The sequence below is a fragment of the Nanorana parkeri genome, unplaced genomic scaffold (genome assembly GCF_000935625.1).
Source record: "Nanorana parkeri isolate BGI_ZX_2015 unplaced genomic scaffold, ASM93562v1 scaffold55, whole genome shotgun sequence".
Taxonomy (NCBI): domain Eukaryota; kingdom Metazoa; phylum Chordata; class Amphibia; order Anura; family Dicroglossidae; genus Nanorana; species Nanorana parkeri.
This window is the reverse complement of record NW_017306323.1, coordinates 1102942-1124839: the sequence shown is the minus strand read 5'-3', so window position 1 is coordinate 1124839 and position 21898 is coordinate 1102942. Positions and strand designations below refer to the sequence as shown.

General features: G+C 43.0%; 1 protein-coding gene across 1 annotated transcript in view; it reads left to right on the top strand.

The window, feature by feature from the left end:
* FAM214A (family with sequence similarity 214 member A) overlaps positions 1-18208 on the top strand; it is a 58026-nt gene extending 39818 nt beyond the window's left edge. The window contains exons 5-12 of the mRNA XM_018576066.1: positions 1320-2793; positions 5871-5987; positions 8186-8265; positions 10420-10525; positions 12125-12283; positions 14325-14393; positions 16315-16511; positions 17643-18208. Of these exons, the coding sequence (XP_018431568.1) occupies positions 1320-2793; positions 5871-5987; positions 8186-8265; positions 10420-10525; positions 12125-12283; positions 14325-14393; positions 16315-16511; positions 17643-17796 (2356 nt within the window). The 3' untranslated portion in view covers positions 17797-18208. The remainder of the gene's footprint in view (positions 1-1319; positions 2794-5870; positions 5988-8185; positions 8266-10419; positions 10526-12124; positions 12284-14324; positions 14394-16314; positions 16512-17642) is intronic.
* The last annotated feature ends 3690 nt before the right edge of the window (positions 18209-21898 follow it).

Here is a 21898-nt window from a genome sequence, read left to right as displayed (position 1 = left end):
TACATTATCAGTTGACGGCTGAAATTTTATTTGTTGCTATAAGCAACACGCAGGCTTCTTTTGCCAGTTTTTATAGAAGTGGCCTGCTGCTGTTTGTTTGCCCTAATTATCAATTGGCTTACTGTGATCCTCCCTCCACACCCCCCTTTTAGTTTCTTCATGTTCCTCCCATCACCCAGATGGCAAGCTGTGTTGGCAGGAAATAGCGATTCTTTCAAATTGCTTAACAGCTAATGTAAGGTTTACTTATCTTTGATGTGCACACCAGCTAACCTTAAATACCTTTTAGAATATGTATGTGATTAGTGTCATTTCCTGTTTTTCTTCCCTTACTGAAAGATACAATAAAGAATTGATCACTTTATGCCTTATTCATATTTATGAAATAAAATAATAAATTAACAACAGAAGTTCTACATAAGCTCAGCCAGAAACCGCACAATTGCTTCACAATCTTTGAACTTTTATAAATTCCCTTCTAGAAGAGCAGGAGGGTCTTTATAACCCCTTCTACCAAGCAGAAAGAATAAATTATAAGGAGGACAACATCCAGTAACTTGAAAGGAAAAAAATCAATCAGCTGCAAGCACTTTCTAAGACCATATGAGACGCTGTTGATATATGCGTATGTTATAAAGTAAAACTATAACATTTGGTATATATTAAAGCCATGACAATTTGCACACAGCACTGGATGTGTAAATTATCATTAAAAAGCTGAGTGTTATGTGCAGAGGGCTGCCGCAAAGTATACAAATCTTACCTTGCAGCATGCCATCTCCTGCATATCTGCCCCACCATTGTACACTCCACGCTTTGTTAGTCTCCCTCCAAAGCCCCACTAATACCTGTTGAGCCTGCCGGCGAAATCCACTTAATGCAACTTCCAGTGATGATGTGGCAACAATGCTGCACTGCTCCTGAATTCAGAGCAGTGTTGCCACTCTCATATAGGATGTGCCTGCTTGCATTACATTGGAATAAGAAATGTTGTAGGGGGTGGGTGGAGGGGGTGGCTATCAGCATTGAAACTGTGTGTATATACATACATATATGTGTGTGTGTGTGTGTGTGTGTGTATGTATGTGTATATATAATACACACACGACTGTAGCTTGTAAATCAACACCTGGCCACCTCGTCCTGCCCACTGCTTTCTGGATTGACGACATTACCCCTGAAACCCACCCACTGTCTGGACGGGGAGCTTGCAATACACAAATTAAGGAGGATTTGGCTCAGTCAAGGAGGGTAAAGGTAGTTTATTTGCATTTTACGTATGTAGAGGGACTAATTGTCTGTCTTTTTTACATTTTCAGAGTGAGTCCTGCTGATGGAGAGCTGCAATGGAATTTTACACATACCCCAACTGTGCATATGTTTCCTGTTCCCAATGTCTCTCACAATGTGGCCTTGAAAGTCAGTGTCCAGTCTTTGCCTAGACAATCCAACTATCCAGTGCTGAACTGTAGCATCCATAGTAATCTTGGCTTCTATGAGAAGAGGTTCTCCATGCATGAGCAGATTGTTCCTCATGCTCGAGAGCTAAAGGAGAACAGTCAGTATGGTGTACTCCATTCTCAGCATACTTGTAGCAAGCAGACATGGACTGTTGGACCTGAAGGTTTACTGCAAGCAAGGACAAGTCTAAGCATGAATCTCACTATTCCTGCCAGAAGCCTCAAGTTACTATCTGGGGGTGGTGGGAGTGGGTATGACATTGGGACATCTCCATCGAAGGTTCAAGGTTTCAGCACGATCGGCGAATCAAAGGGAGTTCCACCAGACTCTCCTGTTAGAAGTTTTAAAGCCTTATCTTTGGTTGACACACCTAATAATCCGCACACAAACCAGCCATCCGAGACCAACCCCCTGATAGGCACCTTAATTCAAGAACGTCAAGAAGTCATAGCAAGAATTGCACAACATTTGCTACAATGTGATCCAGCAAATACGCACATAGCTAATCGTTCTTTAAAATTGCACGACTCCAGCACTATATGTTCTAAAATATTCCGGAACCAATCTGAAGATGAAAACTTTAACAAGATCGAGCGAGAAACACCTGTCATAAATACTCTTAGTTCAGACTTGACTCTAACCCCTGACAACCTGGACAGAAAACTGAAACCATCCTTAGATACACCCATCACTTCCTCTCGACACAGTCTGGAGGGTAGAACCTCACCAAAACCACAAGCCAGAAGGAAACTTATTTTAATTCAACCTAGTGAGCAAGGTTCTAACTCCTTTCTGAGTTCTGCAAGTAAACATGCACCACCTGCACTATCCGTATCCACAAAAGAAAATTCCGTAACGCTGCCTGAAAGAGGGGACTTCAAACAAAGTGAGCAGACAGAAACAAATACCTGTAAAGTAGCCCATATCGCACACCATAGCACCACAAATGTCCACATGTGCAGCAGCAGCAACAACAACAAACAAACCGAAAACAGAAAAGACGACAGTTCTCAAAATGATTTCCGCAAGAACTGTTTGCGAAATGTAGTGGCACTGAAAACCTGTGGGGTTAGCCAGACATCAGAGACTAAATGTATAGAGGGTAACACACGGAAAGCACAAGGGTCTGATCATAGTAATCAGCTCCATAGTATAGAAAATTATGTCAGTTCAGACCGCGAGGGTTTGAAACTACGAGAGACACAGGACAAGTTAAAAACCAGCCATGATGAGAACGAGGATCCAGCCAAGTGTGACTGTACCGCACAAGAGCAAGGAAGGGCTAACTGGACTTGTTTGCGATGTGAACGGCTGAAGAATAAAGAACAAACAGTATGTACATACATTCATGTGTAGTTTTATTATCTGCATACATTAAGCAGTGTGGCAGCACAGAGAAAGCCATGCCATTCCATCTCATTAGATCACTAGAATCCGGTGTAGTCAGTTATTGTCTCTTAAAAATGTAATAAAAACAAAACTGTCCCTCCCAAGGTTGCAATTCAATATATATTATTGTATCTGCTGATTAATTCAAATTATGCTTTCAACATCTTGAAGCATGTTTATGCATCACCCTCGGCCTAAGCATGCTCTTACAGTTTGCTTGTGATGCATTTCATATTGCTGTGGTAGAGATTTAAAGTGTTGGACAGGTATCGAAATTTGCATACTAGTTAGTTGAGGATGGTTGCTGCCATGAGTCCTTAACAGAATCACTGTAAATGGCAGTGCCTGCAAGTCAACTGCACTCCAATTTAAATGAGGCGCAGATTATACAATGATTTCTAGAAAAGCCCTTTTTTAATTTTAATTTCACTTTATTCCTGGGGTCTGACTTTCCCTGGTTTCATGGCTAAACAACACCAACTGCTCTCCACCTGTTGGTTGACTGCATGCCCTTGCTAGTCACTGTGGCCACTATTTTGTGGTGTGTGTTCTTAGTTAGGATTTTATTTTCAGGAACCATTCACACTGCTGTGTTGCGCTAAAGATAAGGTATTCATGGACGTAACACACGCTATTGCCCAATGCACTGCACACTAGGTGTACTGGTGTGTTGCATTGCTTTTCATTCTGAATGACACCCCAACGCATCTCCAGGTGGACATGTGTTGCGCTGCAACATGCACTCGTGCATTAGCATAAATTGTATTGACGTGCAGTGAAAGAAAGTAATACATGCATTAGTTTCTTCCACCGCATGGCAATGCACAGTATTGAAGTACTGCACGTTGCTGTGCAATGAAGGCCATGTGGGTGCAATTCAGCATGAATAGCAATGTAATGCACCTAGTGTGCGGTGCTTTGAATTGTGCGATAGAATGCTCTAAGTGCACTGATCCTGGACATTTAGAGCAACATAGCAGTGTAAATAGGCCCTTTTAAAGGTTTAAAAAGCAGTGCGAGTCCACTTTTCTGTCTGTGATTTTTAAACGTAAGCAACTTTTGTACAGGGCTACCCTTTTATACAGTTGGCTATACTTTTGTGATAGAGGAGACTATGAGGTCTGTTTTTATAAACAATTCAAAGAGCCATTTGCCTCGTGAATCCCTATAAACGATTGTTCTGTGCAAAAAGAGGTAAAAACAAACGTTCTTGGTATATTTTCACTCAAATGTAACAATCAGAAAATACTGCATTATGGACACAACATGGAGCTGAGAAGCATAGGAAGCAAGTATTCATTTCCTATGGTTTTCAGCTCCCTCTAGTGGCCGTAATACAATATTGTCCAACTCAAGCGAAAAAGAGAATACACAAAGAACGTTTGTTTTTGCCTCTGTTCAGACAGAGCAAACTTTCTCAGAGATTCGCAAAGTGAATGTCTCTGCGACTTGTTTATAAACAGATCTCATAGTCTCCTCTATCACAAAGGTATAGCCAACTGTACAAAGAGTACAGACAGAGATTGGCATGGTGAATGTCTCTGCAAGTTGTTTAAACATAGACCCTTCTGTGTCTCACTGGCTGAAATCCTGGTTGTCCGCAATGATTCTAATGTAGAGTGATGCCACATTAGCACATTTCTATTCATAATTAGGGCTAATCTGAAGCAATCCTGCAAATATGGGTAGTTGTAATGAGCTCTGCAGTGTGGGGAAAATAAACTCCCATATCCAGATCTTCTGAAATGGAAATGGTGAACTTGTTTGAAGACTTGTGACGGTTCCGATACAAAGAAATGAGTGCTCTTGTGCTTGCTTTGTGTGATGGAGAGCATCCTTGGGTTTATTACATTGGTCTATTCTTATATTGGTTTAATCCTTTCTTAGTCATAAGGTTTTGAGCCCTCATGCCATATCTACTAAATACACTTACTTTCTGGAATGCCAGTTTATGGCCTATTGGCGCCATTTTTATAATAAAATTTAAAGACAAACTCCGGGCAAAGCAAATCTTAACCCTTACAGTAGGGCTACCGCCTCACTGCAAGGGTTAACTGCTCGTTTTCATCTAGGGATGAAAATAACAGATACTCGCCTGAACTTTGCAGTTGGATGGCTCCTAGACCGGTCCCTTCTGCCTCTCTCCTTCTCTGCTCCAGTGATGGAATGTCCTGCAGTGTCCTATACACTGTACAGGACATGATGACTTACTGGATCTTAGACCGCAGGAGCAAAGGGGGAACAAGGCTGCAGGAACCAGTCTAGGAGCCAGTCAGCATCATGTTTCGGTTGAGTATAACTTTGTTATTTTAGCTCCCTAGACAAAACAAGCACCTAACCCTTGCAGTGCGGAGGTATCCCCACTGCAAGGGTTAAGAATTATTTGCACGGAGTCCTTCTTTAAAGCTTTTGACAGACTATTGGCAAATATTGGGCTGTACAGAAGGAAAAGCTGTAGTGAAGAAGTATGACTGGCTGCCATTGCTGACTTCTTCCAAAACTATTTCCCTGGCTACCATCATTCTTCACGTAAACACATTTCCTATACTACCCTGACTGAGCCAAATCCTCCATCTGTCTCACGTGCTCCCCTACCAGACACTGCAGCTCACAGTGGGAGAATTTGGGCAACACAGGCAGTGCTATCAATCCAGAAAGTAGTAGCCAGGACTAGCTGTGGCCAGGAGCTGATTGACAAGCTACAGCTTTGTGAATTGGCAGTGACAATGAGGATTGTGATGCCTACATAAGGGTGGCAACTCTGCTCTGAATCCAGGAGCAGTGCAGCATCGTCCATAACTTCACTAACAGGATCAACAGGTATTTGTGGGACTCTGCCAGGGGAGAAAACTGTAAGTGAAGATGTACTTAATATAGGTATAATCAGGTCCTGCAGCACATTGTTTATGGGAGGCCATAGTTCTACTTAAAGTATTTATCTTTTACACTTTTTAGTATATAATCTAACAAAGTGCCAAATGTATGTGATTTTAGAAATGTTGTTTTTTGTCTGTACCTAGAAATCGGGACCTCTACGGACATTCAATAATTGGAGGAAGAAAGGTTTCCACTCACTAGATGGGACTTCGACCAAGGCCTTCCACCCCTGCACAGGTTTACCTTTACTTTCAAGTCCTGTAAGTTTCTGCTGATATGTAATAATAATAATAATTGTATCATTGTGTTCTATAGTGCTAAATATGCATGCTGTCATTCTAGAAGAAGGCTTGGTGTGCCTCACCCATTGCAAATATCAATTGTACAATTGTTTCTGCAAACATGGGCACCCAACAAAAGCTGAATCTTATTGCAGCCCCATATGACGACTTGGCACAGGCCAGCAGGTTTCTAGCAGCCATTTGGAATTGTAGTGGGCCTTTTTATATTCTTGTTTCCCGTAGCAACTGATCAGATTCTGACGTTCTTTTGCGATTACCTTTGTTAGGCAGGAAAGCCTCTTCCGTGCCACTTTCCAATTTTGGGATCTGATTTTGTCCTGGCTTCATGGTTAAGCCCTTCCACCGGTCATTCCAGTGTCCAGTAAGACTGGTAATGGCAGTTGGTAGAGCTTAGCCATGAAGTCAGGGGAAGTGCGGCCCCTGCAAGTAAGTAAACCACACCAAATTAGAGAGCGGACAGAAGATGCTCGTCTGTCCCGTAAAGATGATAGCAGGCATCTTGTTGTTCACTATTGAGCTAGCCATACAATTTATTTATTTTTCTCATTCAGACCTGCAGATTTTTCTCATTGAGACCAACAGACTGAGCGAGAGAAATGACTCAATTCCCCCACCCACGCTAAACAGCGAGGATGGATGAATCTCCCCTTCCAGCTGTTGTATTCTGACAGCCGGGGCCCCACTGCTGTCACAATAATCCACCACTGATCTGAGTGACGGCAGGCACTGTTGGCTGACAGTTTACCGCCTGGCTTCTTCGGTTAATTGGATCGAAATTTGTCAAGCTGGGTGGTGCCGGCAGCGTCACCACGGATTGAATTTTGTCTAGTTCAGCAGGAAGTAGACACAATTTGATCAGTGTGTGGGCAGCTGGAGACATGACTTTTACTTGAATAGTTTAAAATGTAATACGTGTTCATGTCTAAAGGCCAACTTCCACAAATGCAAATTAGAAGACTTAGGTTTGCAAACATAACTATTTATTTGTGATTGAAAATGAGTAACACATACGGAGTATGCCAGGAATATATTCCCGGTATATTAGCCATGTCCTAGCTGAGAGACTTCAGTTATCCACACTGTGCAGCAGCAACAAGCGCATTAAGCAGATCATTTGCTGCTCCTAGCTGCCAACATTGGCAAAATCTTGGTGTTATAGGTGTATGGCCATACACTTAGACCCCGTTCACACTGAGCGGTTTGTCACGCGATTTCCGCTGTGAAATCGCGCATATTTCCGCGCAATATCGCTCTATGTAGCTTGACCAATGCATTGCAATGGAGCTGTTCACATCTCACAGCTCAATGTGCCCTGTAGCTCGTACATGACCCTTTTTTTTGCGGATGTCGCGCGATTCGGCCCCAATAGACTCAATGGTGTTGCGCAAAATCGCGCATTACCGGCGTTATTGCACGACCTCGTTCGGCGATATCGCGCTACAGAAGGGTCACTTTTGCACTGCAAAATCGAAGGAAAGAAGGATGTCACATCAAGAGCGCTGTTGATTGGTTACAGCCCAATGTAGCAGCAACAAAGTCCCTCCCAAAAGTCGCGCTATGTAGCGCGATAAAATGTGCACTGTCGCCTAATGCCGCTCAGCACGGAATTGTGCAGAAAAACGTGCGATTCACCATTTTGCTCAGTGTGAATGGGGTCTTATAGATTATCTGCAGATTTTCTGTGGTCAGATGGAAAAAGTGCAACAGATTCCTCCATCTACGCTAAACTGTGTGGATGGAGGAATCTCCCGCTGGGCCAAGCTTCAGTATCTTGCTAGTCGGCCCCGCTGGCTCTCAAAGTACCTGAACAATGGCTGCATCCAAAGCAGACTGTTCCGGTATTTAGACATCCAGCGGGGCCGACTAGCAAGACACTGAAGCTTGGCCCAGCGGGAGATTCCTCCAGCCACACAGTTTAGCGTAGATGGAGGAATCTGTTGCACTTTTTCCCATCTGACCATAAAAAATCTGCAGATAATCTATAGGTGTATAGCCAGCTTTAGCCTGTTTTTATATTTTGGTAAATTTTACTGACCACCCCCTGAGAGGTTTTGGAAGTCCAAGTGGTTTGCAGATTGGGAGTGTGATCTGTCTCCTGCAATGTTCATTGAAGGCCAGGACTTACCAGATGAAAGAAATCTTTTTATTTCACCTAGGTTCCACAAAGAAAAACACAGTCAGGGTATTTTGATCTGGACACTTCCTTACTACAATTTAAAGGTTTATCCAAAAGGAGGTATTTATATTTTATATATATTTTATTCCTTCTGCTCTTTCTAAACCTTTCTTTTTCCAGTGCAGTGATGGGATAATTGGTAAAGAAGGGAGTTCAGCATTACATGAAAAGTGCCATTTAATGTAAACATTTAAGACTTTGCTGGTCTTCCGAGAACCTACTGGATTTAGGGAATTAGAGCACAAAACTATTCATACAAAATGCTGAATTCTGAGAACCACGTGTGGTTAAAGCCACGATGGCAGTGAGAATATGACATGCCTTTTTTTTTAATGTTCACACAACGTTGAAGTAAAAATAACAATGACTTTGTATGCACAGGCTTTAAAGCTTTTTTGATGTTGTTCCCACTGCTCAAGCATCCCTGTCGTTGAGATGACGTGTTACCAAATGTAGTAGTTCAGAAAAAGTACAACCACATGATGGGGAATCGTCCTAGATCGTTTTGTGAATCCATTGCACTGTGAGGTGGCATTGGCTGAACAATTACCATTTATGATAGGGCAGGAAGCTGCAGCTGTATTGGACTTCTAGTCCCTGTGCCAATTTACGGGCAGCCCATAGAGGTCTAAACTTCTCACTGGCACAGGAACAGTTCTGCCCTCAGCTAAAGGAAATGTAAATGAAGCCAGCACACTATGCTTTTGAGAGCTGCTGAAGTGACTGGGCTGAGCTGTTTGGTAGACCAAGGGGGTCATTCGAACTTTATTTCACTATAAATGTAATATTAAAGTGACACTAAGCTCAGGCGTTAAATCTTTAAAATGCATTCATGTACCTTAACTATTGACAAATATGCATCTTATTTGTGTATCACTCGGCTGTATATCCTCATCATCTCTGAATTGGTGCTGACACTGTCCTTCCTTCCGGAGGGTGGCTACTTTTGTTTCCCATGGTCCCTGTGTGTGTTGTAAAGTAATCACCACTCAAGCTCGCTCCTGTGATGGACTATAATATGTTTAGTTTACTAATTTGTATTGAGATTGTAGTCCATCACAGGAGTGAACTTGGAGTGGTGGCTACTTTACAACACACAAAGGGACCATGGGGAACAAAAGTAGCCCCCAATTCAGAGATGATTTGAGGATCTACAGCTGAGTGATGCACATATAAGATACATTTTTAATAATAGGAGTTAAAAATGAAAAATACATTCGACTCCCCTGAGTTCAGTGTCGCTTTAACTTTAAAATAAAAGTGCAGCACAATTTCTGTCCGCTAGATGGGGATCTTTTGTGAAAGATGCCATAAGCTGGTCCTATTTATCTTGATTTACACTGCTCCTATTCTGCACCGTATATATTGCACCAGGCTTTGTAAATAAACACAGACGCACGGATCCGCTGACATGAATGATCCCATACATTGCTATGGGGGACCGTTCATGTGACCGCGCCGGTCCGCGCGATCCGAACTGCCCCCCACCCGAACTGCTCCCTGCACTATTTTTGCTGCGCTGATCAGTGCGGTTTCCATACAGGCTTCAATGGAACCCCACATCATTGCGGTTTTGGGCGTTTTTTAATTGAGTTTCAGCGCTGAAACGCAATTAAAAACTCCCAAAACTTCCCTTGCGAGATCAGCGCGGTAACCGCCCTGGTGTGCATGGGCTCTTAGTATGGGGTCTCTGTATACAAGAAGGCAACTTAGTAATGTATGTAATGGACATATATATTGTTTCTTTAAATGTATTTTTATGTACATGCCAACATGTCTATTCTGTCTGCATAAGTACATCGTCCTTTAGGGTTCTGTGAAAGAACTCCTTATACATAATGATTTGTAATTCTAAATGTACTTAAACATATTTTCCAGCATAAATGTAATTTATCTCTTTGGATTCCACTCTGCAGTAACAGAATAATCCCCCTTCTACACATAAGCAGTAGTGGGCCTGCCATAAGTCTGGAATTGAAAATATAATGGCACTATGTGGTATTTAAATGGTTGGGTTGCAGTACAAAGTTTGATCTGCAATAGAAGAGAAAACCAGAGACTTAAATCTCAAATCAGCTGTCACGTTTAAATTGTTAATATTTGGTTTAGGATAGTCACAGCTATAGGTGGTCATTATGCCTGCCATGCTATGAATTTGGGTTTGTGAACATGAAGACAAAATAACTTTGAATCTTCTTTTTTTATCCATAACAGACAACGTCACTGTGAGAAAAAAGAGGGTGTAGTATGCAGCACTGACCGACAACTCAGTTGCAGCGCTCCGCCTGCTCCTTGTCTTAGCCTTCTGGGAAATTTTGAGGTATATGTTCTGCAGCTTTATGACAGCTTTATGACTGAATGTATGTGTCTACATGTCTCTAAAACACAATTATAAATGCCCTTTTAGAAATCCAGCCACGTTTCCTGGCTTTTGCACAGGCAGTAGAATAACAAATGGGCCCATGTTCTTATATAGTCCAATATGGCATTTGATCTAAAGCTGTGGTCCCAAGATGATGGGGTACTTTATCATAAGTAATCTCTGTGCCAGCAGATGATTGATCGTCTCAGATTGATGATCTGAATATTGATTGATCACAGGAATTGTTTTGTACTATAAATGGGTAGGTTGGCTTAAAGGAGAACTATGAGGTGAGTGCTTTTCACTCACCTCATAGTTCTAGCCGACCTGTGACAATGAGACTGTCACAGGTCGGCTCAGTAGATCGGGAGGTGAGCGAACACATACCGGCGTTCACTCACCTCTCGATCCTGTCACGGCTCTCTGCCGTGACAGGGGAGGGGCTGGATTCCCCTCTCCCTGCTCCGATCCGCCAGCGCTGACTGGCGGAACGGACGGGGGAGGGGGCGGGTACAGCTGGCTCTGCCTCTAGATAGGCAGAGCCAGCTGTCACGCATGCAGCTGGGCGGATCTCGACATCGATGTCGGGATCCGCTCCGGCTACGGCGTCTCAGTATACCGCGAGCTGTAGCTCGCGGTATACTGAGCCTAGGGTGACTGGAGGACACTAGTTTGTGTCCTCCCGTTACCCTAATGAGAACAATGGGGAAAAGCCCTGACCCCATAGTTCTCCTTTAAATTCTGCTGATAGTCTGCCCAATCATTGGATACTGTATGGTTGAGTCTTACATTCCTTCAGTTTCTATTTGTGCTTCACACAAAGTAGACATTATGCTGCTTGTAGGATTCATGGAACCATAGCAGTGTAGCTTGATTGCCAAATGCACTGCAAGTAGATAGAGCTATGTCTGGTAACTACAGGTATGCTCTTCTTTATAGGATTCAATGATCCCTACTGGCGATGTACTTCAGCTCCACTTGGTGCCGCTAGAAGTCATCAGGGCTTCAGTGTTGTCATTGTTTGACTACACTGGGGTTTCCAGTTCCACTTCCAGCAAGAGTGACAGGGGATTAGAACAGTTCCCTGTGACCAGAACTACCACTACAGCAGCTTTGGAGCAGTTTTTTTCACACCAACAAAACAAAAAATCTGATGGGGCTGAATGTAAAAATGATGCCAGTGGAGAGGGCAGGCAATTTATCTTTTATTCATGAAGTACAAACATTCATCCCCACACAGCTACCGCCTCATGTATCACTTCCCCCTCCCTTTTTAGATTGTAAGACTTCAAGGGCAGGGCCCTCACCATCTTGTCTTGAATTGTATTGTGATTGTAATGTCTTCCTTATATTGTAAAGCGCTGCGCAAACTGTTGGCGCTATAGAAATCCTGTATAATAATAATACTGAAGAGTCAGGAGTTTGTCAGAGAAGATCATTTTATATTAATCTTCAGCCGTTGGATATTGGAAAGATCTTAGTAATATGTAATTTGATTACAGGTGGGTCCCTTTTATTTTCAGTAATATGCATATTATATTTTATCTTCTTTTTCAGGAGTCTGTCCTAAATTATAGATTTGAACCTTTGGGCACAGTTGAGGGTTTTACAGCAGATGTTGGGGCGAGTGGAGTCTTCTGCCCGACCCATATGATATTGCCCGTCAAAGTGTCTTTCTACAGTGTTTCGGATGACAATGCTCCCTCTCCATATATGGTGAGACTCATTAATACACATTTTCTAGATTTACAAGTAATAATCCACTGATCAGCCGTAACAGTATGACCACTGAGCGATGAAGTGTACAACATTATTTATCTCGTTACATTGACACCTGGAAGTGGGTGGAATATATTATGCAGCATGTGAAAAATGGTTCAAGAAAGGTTTGAGGAACACGACAATGAGTTTGAGGTGTTGAGTTGGCCTCCAAATTCTCCAGATCTGAATCCAATTGAGCATCTGTGGGATGTGCTGGAAACACAAGTCTGATCCATGGAGGCCCCACCTCGTAACTTAGGGGATCTGCTACTCAGAGCCTGGTGCCAGATACCACAGCATACCTTCAGAGGTCCTGTGGAGTCCATGCCTCCATGGGTCAGGGCTGTTTTGGTGGCAAAAGGGAGACCTACTCAATTTTAGGGAGGTGTTCATAATGTTTTCGGTGATCGGTGCATAGTATACATGGCTCTAATATATCTAGTGGGTTAAGGCTGAAGTTTAGTTTAATTGGCTTGTGCTTTGCCTCCACCCCCCCATCAGTATTATAACTAAACTTTAAAATAAAACCTGTTTTCAATATGTTCCTTATGAAATCACTATTTTTTTCTGTGCTTCTCTATGCAATGCTGGTATCATGGCTAGTGGGAGGGGCTGGCAGGTAGCTATACATAGCTTCCTGAAAGCATCACAGCATACTTTTGAAAGTACTACTTTCAAGAACCCTCAGTCCTGATGCAAGCAGTGGGCTGGCTCTTGGGAGGAGTTATGCAAATATCAAACCTTTCTTGATGGGTTGATATCAGTCTGGAGGAGACTTCCCCAATGGTGATGCTGAGCCCCCATGTTTGAAACAACTGAATGAAAGGGGTAGGCCAGATATAGTAAGGCTGGGGAGGAACGTACTAGATGGTGCTGGATGTTTTCCAGCCAGGAAATGAGGCAGGATCTATCTAACTTGCAGCAGCTTTCATTGTAAACTGTGAAGCGCTCACAGGGTATAGTGAAATCAGAGTAAGCAATTTCAGTATAGGAGAGGAGCCGGTACAATTGTGCAAGGCTGGTGTTCAGCTTTAAGAAAACATTAAAAAAAGGCTCTTGTACATAATCTCCCTTTTTAAGGGGTAGAGACTCAACTGTCGGCAGTGTAAACCATGCTTGGGATAGGGACACCCAGAAACTGTCCAAGTAGGTTGTCTTGCACTTTAATTCAGCAAGGCAGAAAGCGGTTTCAATGTAGGACTTTGTACAGCAAGTGCATAGCATAAATCAAACCCATCTGCTCGTCCGAGCCACTAACAAAACACGGGGTGTCCCCTAATGGGTCCCCAACACAGACAGGCAGTGCTTTTTTGTGTTCTGTCAACACTCTGTTGCGGGTTCCTGCTGCTGGGTGAAATGGCAGAGAGAGCCCTGAGCATCAGTACGCTCACATATAAAGGTCTATTGACCGCTAATAATTAGATGTGGTTACCAGGTAAACCATGAACCTATGAATGGAGGTTTTATTCCACCTCCAGGGCCCAGAACAGAACCTAAGATTCTGAGAAAACAAGTTTGTTTTCTCTACATCAGCCATAAACCCTGAAACCCCTCACCATGTATATGTGAAAAACCTAGGTGACCCATATACATTATTGCGCTGAGCTGCACAAAGAAATGAAAGGGAAGGAGAAAGTGGTCTAACTGAGAGGTGTCTGGCATATGCTAGGACCAAACCCTGAGATATGTGAGGGACCAAGTCAACTTCAGCATTCCTGTATCGTAATCATCTCAATTAATGAGCCTAAGGGTATATAGTGCTTTTGTTTATATGTGAAACAAAATATTGTTTTGTGGCTGGTGAAGAAATATATATTTCATCAGAGGTTCCTTTTTAATAACAATGTAATGGTTTAGTCAGTACATTGGTACTGAACCTTGTTGCTTCATAATGGGCTTTCTCCTCAATGTAGCGGTTTATATTTAGATTGGCTCTTTAGTTGATTACATAATCGTTGTATTGGTGCTATTCCATTTTTCTTGTTTTTTCATTCAGGGTTACATTACACTGGAGTCTCTTGGCAAGAGGGGTTATCGTATACCTCCTTCTGGAACCATACAAGTGGTAAGTATATTCATATGTATTAAAAGAAGGGTTGTGTCAAGTAGTAAGTGACCTTGTCTAGTTAAGAGATGGCTTTACAATAGGGCAAAAGACAAACAGTTGAGCTGGCCATACACCTCTTAGATTTCTCTTGTGTGTATATATACGAGATCAATACCCCTAGCCACGGCAAACATGATGGATGAAGGAATCGCTCCTGCTGGCTAGTGTGTTCAGCAGCCATAGGTCCCGGACTGATCTGATAGGATGCACTCACTGTTCAGCCAACAATTTTCCATCCAGCTTCTTCAACAAAAGCCAATTGAAAAAATGGACTTTTGTTGTGCCAGGTGGTGTCTGCAGGGCTGCCCACAGCCCAAATTTTGGACGATTCTGTAGAAGATCAGCCTAAAATTCAAGCAGTTTCTGGCCAGCTTATATTTTCTCTGCCATCAACAATTGTTTCCCATGTAAAAAATGCTACTCTGGGTGGTGGGACACACTCCTATCAATCTCTCTCAAAACCCTCTCAGAGGGTTTGTGCAAAATGACAAGAGAGATCCTGGTGGCTTTGACGTGTTTGGGTACTTTAGTTAGTTTGACTCCTAATATGTCTCTCTGTTGGAGACACATCTGCATGAACCTGGATCAGGCTGCAGAGAGGAATATTTGTTATAATTTTTGCTCCTCGGAAAACCCCATATATTACTTTATCTGGTTACAGCCATTAATTGTTCTGTTAAAGTTCAATAGAGAGACATAAAACAACCGAACCAAGTTCAACATTAAATGTTCACTTAACACAGAGGTAAAGTGGTTAGCACTTCTGCCTTGCAGTACTAGAGGTCCCAGCTTCATATCCCAATCAGGACACTCTCTACACTGAGTTTGCATGTTCTCCCTGTGCTTGCATCAGTTTCCTCCGGGTACTCTGGTTCCTCCCACACTCCAAAGACATGCTGGTAGATTAATTGCCCCCTGTCAAAATTGGGCTATGTATGTATGTGAGATAGGGACCTTAGATTGTAAGCTCCCGGAGTGCAGGGACTGAGGTGGATGTGCAACTATGTGCAGCGTAAATTGATGACGCTATATAAATAACAATGATAAATTTAAAGTGTGGGCACCTCAGAAAAACACCATACCATGAGGTGAAGTTGGGACTGCGATTTGTTAGCAAGGGTTTACCATTGTGATAAAGAAAACCTGAGCTGAAAGAACTACATTTTAGGCTGCAAATTGCTGCCCTTCTCAGTACTTGGAGTCACTGGCCTGGAAGTCATGGCTAAACACACATGTACAGTGACTCAGAATGAGATGAAGTCATTGGATCAATATAAAAGCTAAGCATCTAGAATTTTTAGGACCACAGCAATGGAAGGCTGTGTTTTTATAAAATGGAAATGGGGGAAAAAACGTTAACTATTAAACAACGCAAGACAGCGCAAATTAAAATTGAATCATCTACAGGATCAAAAGATGTGCTGTAAGGTCCCAATGTGTCTAATCAAACTAGGAACCTGGGACTATGTGAAGTGCAGAAGCATCGTTTGTCTAACCTAACTACCAGCCACAAATCTGCCTGGAAGAATGCACAATACTATTCTCATGCAGTGTGTAAAGATTTATTCTGAGTTTCCGTGATTTAAAATAACAATTTAACAGAACACGGTAAACAATAAAAAAGCCTGCCCTTAGTATTTTTTCTTTTTATGAATGAATTGAATCAGGAGTTTGAATACTTGTGTTAGGCTTTGTACACCTTCAGAGTAAATAGGAATGCAAAGATCAGAGATCTGCTGTAAGCTGTTTCAGTCAATGAAATGTTAGTGCTAAAGGAATAAGAATCTGTCTTGGGGTTGGTTGCTATAAGTTTCTATACATTATGTACATTTCTGAAAGAAATCCTCAACTCTCCAATTGTATTTGTTTTGCGTTTCAGACCTTATTTAATCCAAACAAGACTGTGGTGAAGATGTTTGTGGTGAAATATGACTTGCAAGACATGCCAGCCAATCACCAGACATTCCTCAGACAAAGAACATTTTCTGTTCCTGTAAATCGTGATAAGAAGGGGACATACCCTGAAAACAACATGAAGACAGAAGAGCAGACATTACGTTACCTCATCCACCTGAGGTATTTCCCTTATTTATGGATTGCAGTACATCTTTGTGAAAGCGCTATACCAGTTACTATCAGTCGCAGTTATAAAACAGTAAGGGTTTGTCGCTGGTAAGTGCAGGAGTTGAGTCAATTGGCTCGTAAGCTTCCAAGCCTACTCTGGAGCGCTGTTAGTTTTTCATATCTCTATAAGCCTGGGACATAATCTCCGACATCTTTGGGATTTTTTTTAAAACCTTTCCAAGTAAATATTAGTTGAAAATCATAACCTACAGCAATACAATGTTGTGAAGAGTGTAAAAAGGGTGTTGGATGTCAGTCAGGTTTTTAAAATGACACTAAACTCTGCAGTCAAATCCTAAAAAATGCATTCAGATACCTTAACTATTAGCGAAAATGTATCTCATTTGTGTATCACTCGGATGTACATCCTCAAATCATCTCTGAATTGGTGCCAACACTGTCCTTCTGGAGGGTGGGCACTTTTTTGTTCCCCATGTTCCCTGTGTGTGTTGTAAAGTAACCACCGCTCCAAGCTAGCTCCTGTGATGGACTATAATCTCAATACATATTGGTAAACTAAATGTAAGATTTGAGTCCATAACGAGAGTGAGCTTGGAGCGCTGACTAATTCACAACAACACACAGGGACCATGGGGAAGAAAAGTAGCCACCCTCCAGAAGGAAGGACAGTGTCAGCACCAATTCAAAGATGATTTGAGGCTCTACAGCCGAGTGATACACAAATAAGATACATTTTTATTAATAGTTAAGGTACTTGAATGTATTTTTAAGATTTAATTTCTGAGTTTAGTGTCACTTTAATTTCCATGTGTTGTATCCTTAATTTTGACCGCTATGGCTGTAACCACAGAGGTCCTGGAAGTCACAAAGACTCCTCAGATTCCTACTTGATGATTTGTTTTGAAGTTGCTACTTTGATAGATTAGCTTTGCTATTTTGAATTAAGGGTCACTTGGTCAAGTGATCTCATCAAGTATCGGTTATTTTCAATCGTTTTTAGATTTAGCCATTTCCAATGAAATGATCACATGCAGTTTACTGTCACAGGTGGGCAGATTCCCTTAAGCCTCATTTCTTCCCAGCCAATTGCCCGCTGATTCTATTTTTCCATTTGCCATTCAGGTTTCAGAGTTCTAAGTCGGGAAAGATCTACCTCTACAGAGATGTGCGGCTTCTCTTCTCTCGGAAGTCCATGGAAGTTGATAGCGGGGCAGCATATGAACTGAAATCTTACATAGAAACTCCAACAAACCCTCAGTTTTCACCCAGATGCTGAGCTCTCGGCCAAGAAGACCATTGGCTAGAGTAAAAGAAAGAAAAGGCTTGATTACATATTGAACAGAGACTTTGGTGTGACTGAACATGACGAAAGACATGGACCAGCTCCCGAGATTTTCTTCAGTATGTTCTGTGTATTTCATGTAGACTGGAAATGAACAGAAAGTCCTAATCCATTTTTTTTTTCTACTATAATACATCTTGATTAGGTGTGTGCTGCATTAGCAATTCTTCCTGTTAGTTTAGTGTTTACACATATTTTATTTTTATTTTGTTTATTTAATATTTAATGTTTCAGTTACTACACAGTGATTGTTTGTCTGTGTTCTAATGTAGCACAAGGCCTGTAAAATCATCCTATGTATTTTTGACAGTAATATTGAAATCTAAAAATATATACAAATCTTTAATTCAGTGTGAGAGTTCTTTCAGCGTCATTAGACTTTGTAAAATGGGCCTATTCTGTAGTTTGGGAGAATTCGTTATTAAAGGAGAACTATGAGGTGAGTGCTTTTCACTCACCTCTTAGTTCTAACCGACCTGTGACAATGAAACTGTAGCAGGTCGGCTCAGTAGATCGGGAGGTGAGCGAACACTTACCGGCGTTCGCTCACCTCTCGATCCTGTCACAGCTCTCTGCCGTGACAGGGGAGGGGCTGGATTCCCCCCTCCCCGCTCTTATCCGCCAGAGCTGGCTGGCGGATCGGGAGGGGGCGGGTACAGCTGGATCAGCCTCTAGATAGGCAGAGCCAGCTGTCACTCGTGCAGCTGGGCAGATCCAGACATAATTGTCGGGATCCGCTGCAGCGTCTCAGTATACCGCGAGCAGTAGCTCGCGGTATACTGAGCTTAGGGTGATGGGAGGATGCTACTTTGTGTTTCCCGTTACCCTAAGGAGAACTATGGGGAAAAGCCTTAACACCATTGTTCTCCTTTAATAGTCCAGCTTAAGTTATAACTTAATCCTCATGTCCCATTGCACTCCTGACAGGGCAAAAACCCAAATCCAACTGGGTGGGTGCGGTAGTGACAACGGATGCCTCCGTGAAATGTAGATAGATGAAAGTAGTCACTCGCACTCCATGATATTAAAGTCAATGCTGTTTATTGACTGATAACACACATCTCCTTAGTGACGTTTCGAGACCATGCGGTCCCGTCCTCAGGCAAACAGAGTCATAGGGATAGGGTGGGCACAGCTGGCTCTGCCTCTAGATAGGCAGAGCCAGCTGTCAATCCACTCTCTGTTTGCCTGAGGACGGGACCGCATGATCTTGAAACGTCGCTAAGGAGATGTGTGTTATCTCAGTCAATAAACAGCATTGACTTTAATATCATGGAGTGCGAGTGACTACTTTCATCTACCAGCTTAAGTTATACACTCCTTTTATGATACCATTATCCTCCCTGTATGATAGATGTCACCAGCAATATGCAGTGGAAAGATCATGATACATTTGTGATCCATCCTCACCAGTAAGGACTCTTTTTAGCTACTCTTTTAGGAGCCTGATGGGAGTCGCATTAAACAGGTTGTCGGCCGGTTTATCTGATACTTGTCAATGACTACTCATTAGATTCGTCCTGGACTTTCCTTCTCTCCTACTCCAGTTATGTTTTCTGTAATGTAAGATGAATTTAAAAATCCAACAGGAATGGTGAAGACTCTTTCACCTTGCACACGGCTCTTATACCAGTGTCCCCTTCAGATATAGCAAACCTGTCACAAACCTGGGTGGCAAGCATAAGATGCACCAAAATCTTAAAGGATGAGTGAACTTTAAAACAAAAAAGTTAATGTATTCATGTAGCTCCCCCTTCCCTAACCCAACCCAACCCACCCTCCCATACTTAGCTCAGTGCAGTGGTCTCCGCTGTTTGTTTACAATTCAGCGCCACAAGTCTTAAGTGTCCTGGCCACGCCTGTGCATTACAGCCCCACAGACTTCTATAGGGGCCATGTGGCAAGTTTAAGACGGCCCCCTAGAAAGTCTATGGGAGAATAGTGCACCATCTGAGACTGAAGATTTGCAGTGCAGGCTGTAAATAAACAGTGGAGGCCACAGTTGTTGGACTGAGGTAATTATGTGGTATGTATCTTAGGTTAGGTCAGGAAATGCATGGTGGATTAGGTTAGGTCAGGAAAGGGATGGTGGATAAGGTTAGGTCAGGAAAGGGATGGTGGATAAGGTTAGGTCAGGAAAGGGATGGTGGATAAGGTTAGGTCAGGAAAGGGATGGTGGATAAGGTTAGGTCAGGAAAGGGATGGTGGATAAGGTTAGGTCAGGAAAGGGATGGTGGATAAGGTTAGGTCAGGAAAGGGATGGTGGATAAGGTTAGGTCAGGAAAGGGATGGTGGATAAGGTTAGGTCAGGAAAGGGATGGTGGATAAGGTTAGGTCAGGAAAGGGATGGTGGATAAGGTTAGGTCAGGAAAGGGATGGTGGATAAGGTTAGGTCAGGAAAGGGATGGTGGATAAGGTTAGGTCAGGAAAGGGATGGTGGATAAGGTTAGGTCAGGAAAGGGATGGTGGATAAGGTTAGGTCAGGAAAGGGATGGTGGATAAGGTTAGGTCAGGAAAGGGATGGTGGATAAGGTTAGGTCAGGAAAGGGATGGTGGATAAGGTTAGGTCAGGAAAGGGATGGTGGATAAGGTTAGGTCAGGAAAGGGATGGTGGATAAGGTTAGGTCAGGAAAGGGATGGTGGATAAGGTTAGGTCAGGAAAGGGATGGTGGATAAGGTTAGGTCAGGAAAGGGATGGTGGATAAGGTTAGGTCAGGAAAGGGATGGTGGATAAGGTTAGGTCAGGAAAGGGATGGTGGATAAGGTTAGGTCAGGAAAGGGATGGTGGATAAGGTTAGGTCAGGAAAGGGATGGTGGATAAGGTTAGGTCAGGAAAGGGATGGTGGATAAGGTTAGGTCAGGAAAGGGATGGTGGATAAGGTTAGGTCAGGAAAGGGATGGTGGATAAGGTTAGGTCAGGAAAGGGATGGTGGATAAGGTTAGGTCAGGAAAGGGATGGTGGATAAGGTTAGGTCAGGAAAGGGATGGTGGATAAGGTTAGGTCAGGAAAGGGATGGTGGATAAGGTTAGGTCAGGAAAGGGATGGTGGATAAGGTTAGGTCAGGAAAGGGATGGTGGATAAGGTTAGGTCAGGAAAGGGATGGTGGATAAGGTTAGGTCAGGAAAGGGATGGTGGATTAGGTTAGGTCAGGAAAGGGATGGTGGATTAGGTTAGGTCAGGAAAGGGATGGTGGATTAGGTTAGGTCAGGAAAGGGATGATGGATTGGATTGAATTGGGTTAGGTCAGGAAAGGGATGGTGGGTTAGGTCAGGAAAGGGATGGTGGGTTAGGTCAGGAAAGGGATGGTGGGTTGTTAGGTCAGGAAAGGGATGGTGGGTTAGGTCAGGAAAGGGATGGTGGGTTAGGTTGGGTCAGGAAAGGGATGGTAAATTAGGTTGGGTCAGGAAAGGGATGGTAAATTAGGTTGGGTCAGGAAAGGGATGGTGGATAAGGTTGGGTCAGGAAAGGGATGGTGGATAAGGTTGGGTCAAGAAAGGGATGGTGGATAAGGTTGGGTCAAGAAAGGGATGGCGGATAAGGTTAGGTCAGGAAAGGGATGGTGGATATGGTTGTCAGGAAAGGGATGGTGGGTTAGGTTGGGTCAGGAAAGGGATGGTAAATTAGGTTGGGTCAGGAAAGGGATGGTAAATTAGGTTGGGTCAGGAAAGGGATGGTAAATTAGGTTGGGTCAGGAAAGGGATGGTCAATTAGGTTGGGTCAGGAAAGTGATGGTAAATTAGGTTGGGTCAGGAAAGGGATGGTGGATAAGGTTGGGTCAGGAAAGGGATGGTGGATAAGGTTGGGTCAAGAAAGGGATGGTGGATAAGGTTGGGTCAAGAAAGGGATGGTGGATAAGGTTAGGTCAGGAAAGGGATGGTGGATATGGTTAGGTCAGGAAAGGGATGGTGGACAAGGTTAGGTCAGGAAAGGGATGGTGGATATGGTTAGGTCAGGAAAGTGATGGTGGATAAGGTTAGGTCAGGAAAGGGATGCAGGATATGGTTAGGTCAGGAAAGGGATGGTGGATAAGGTTAG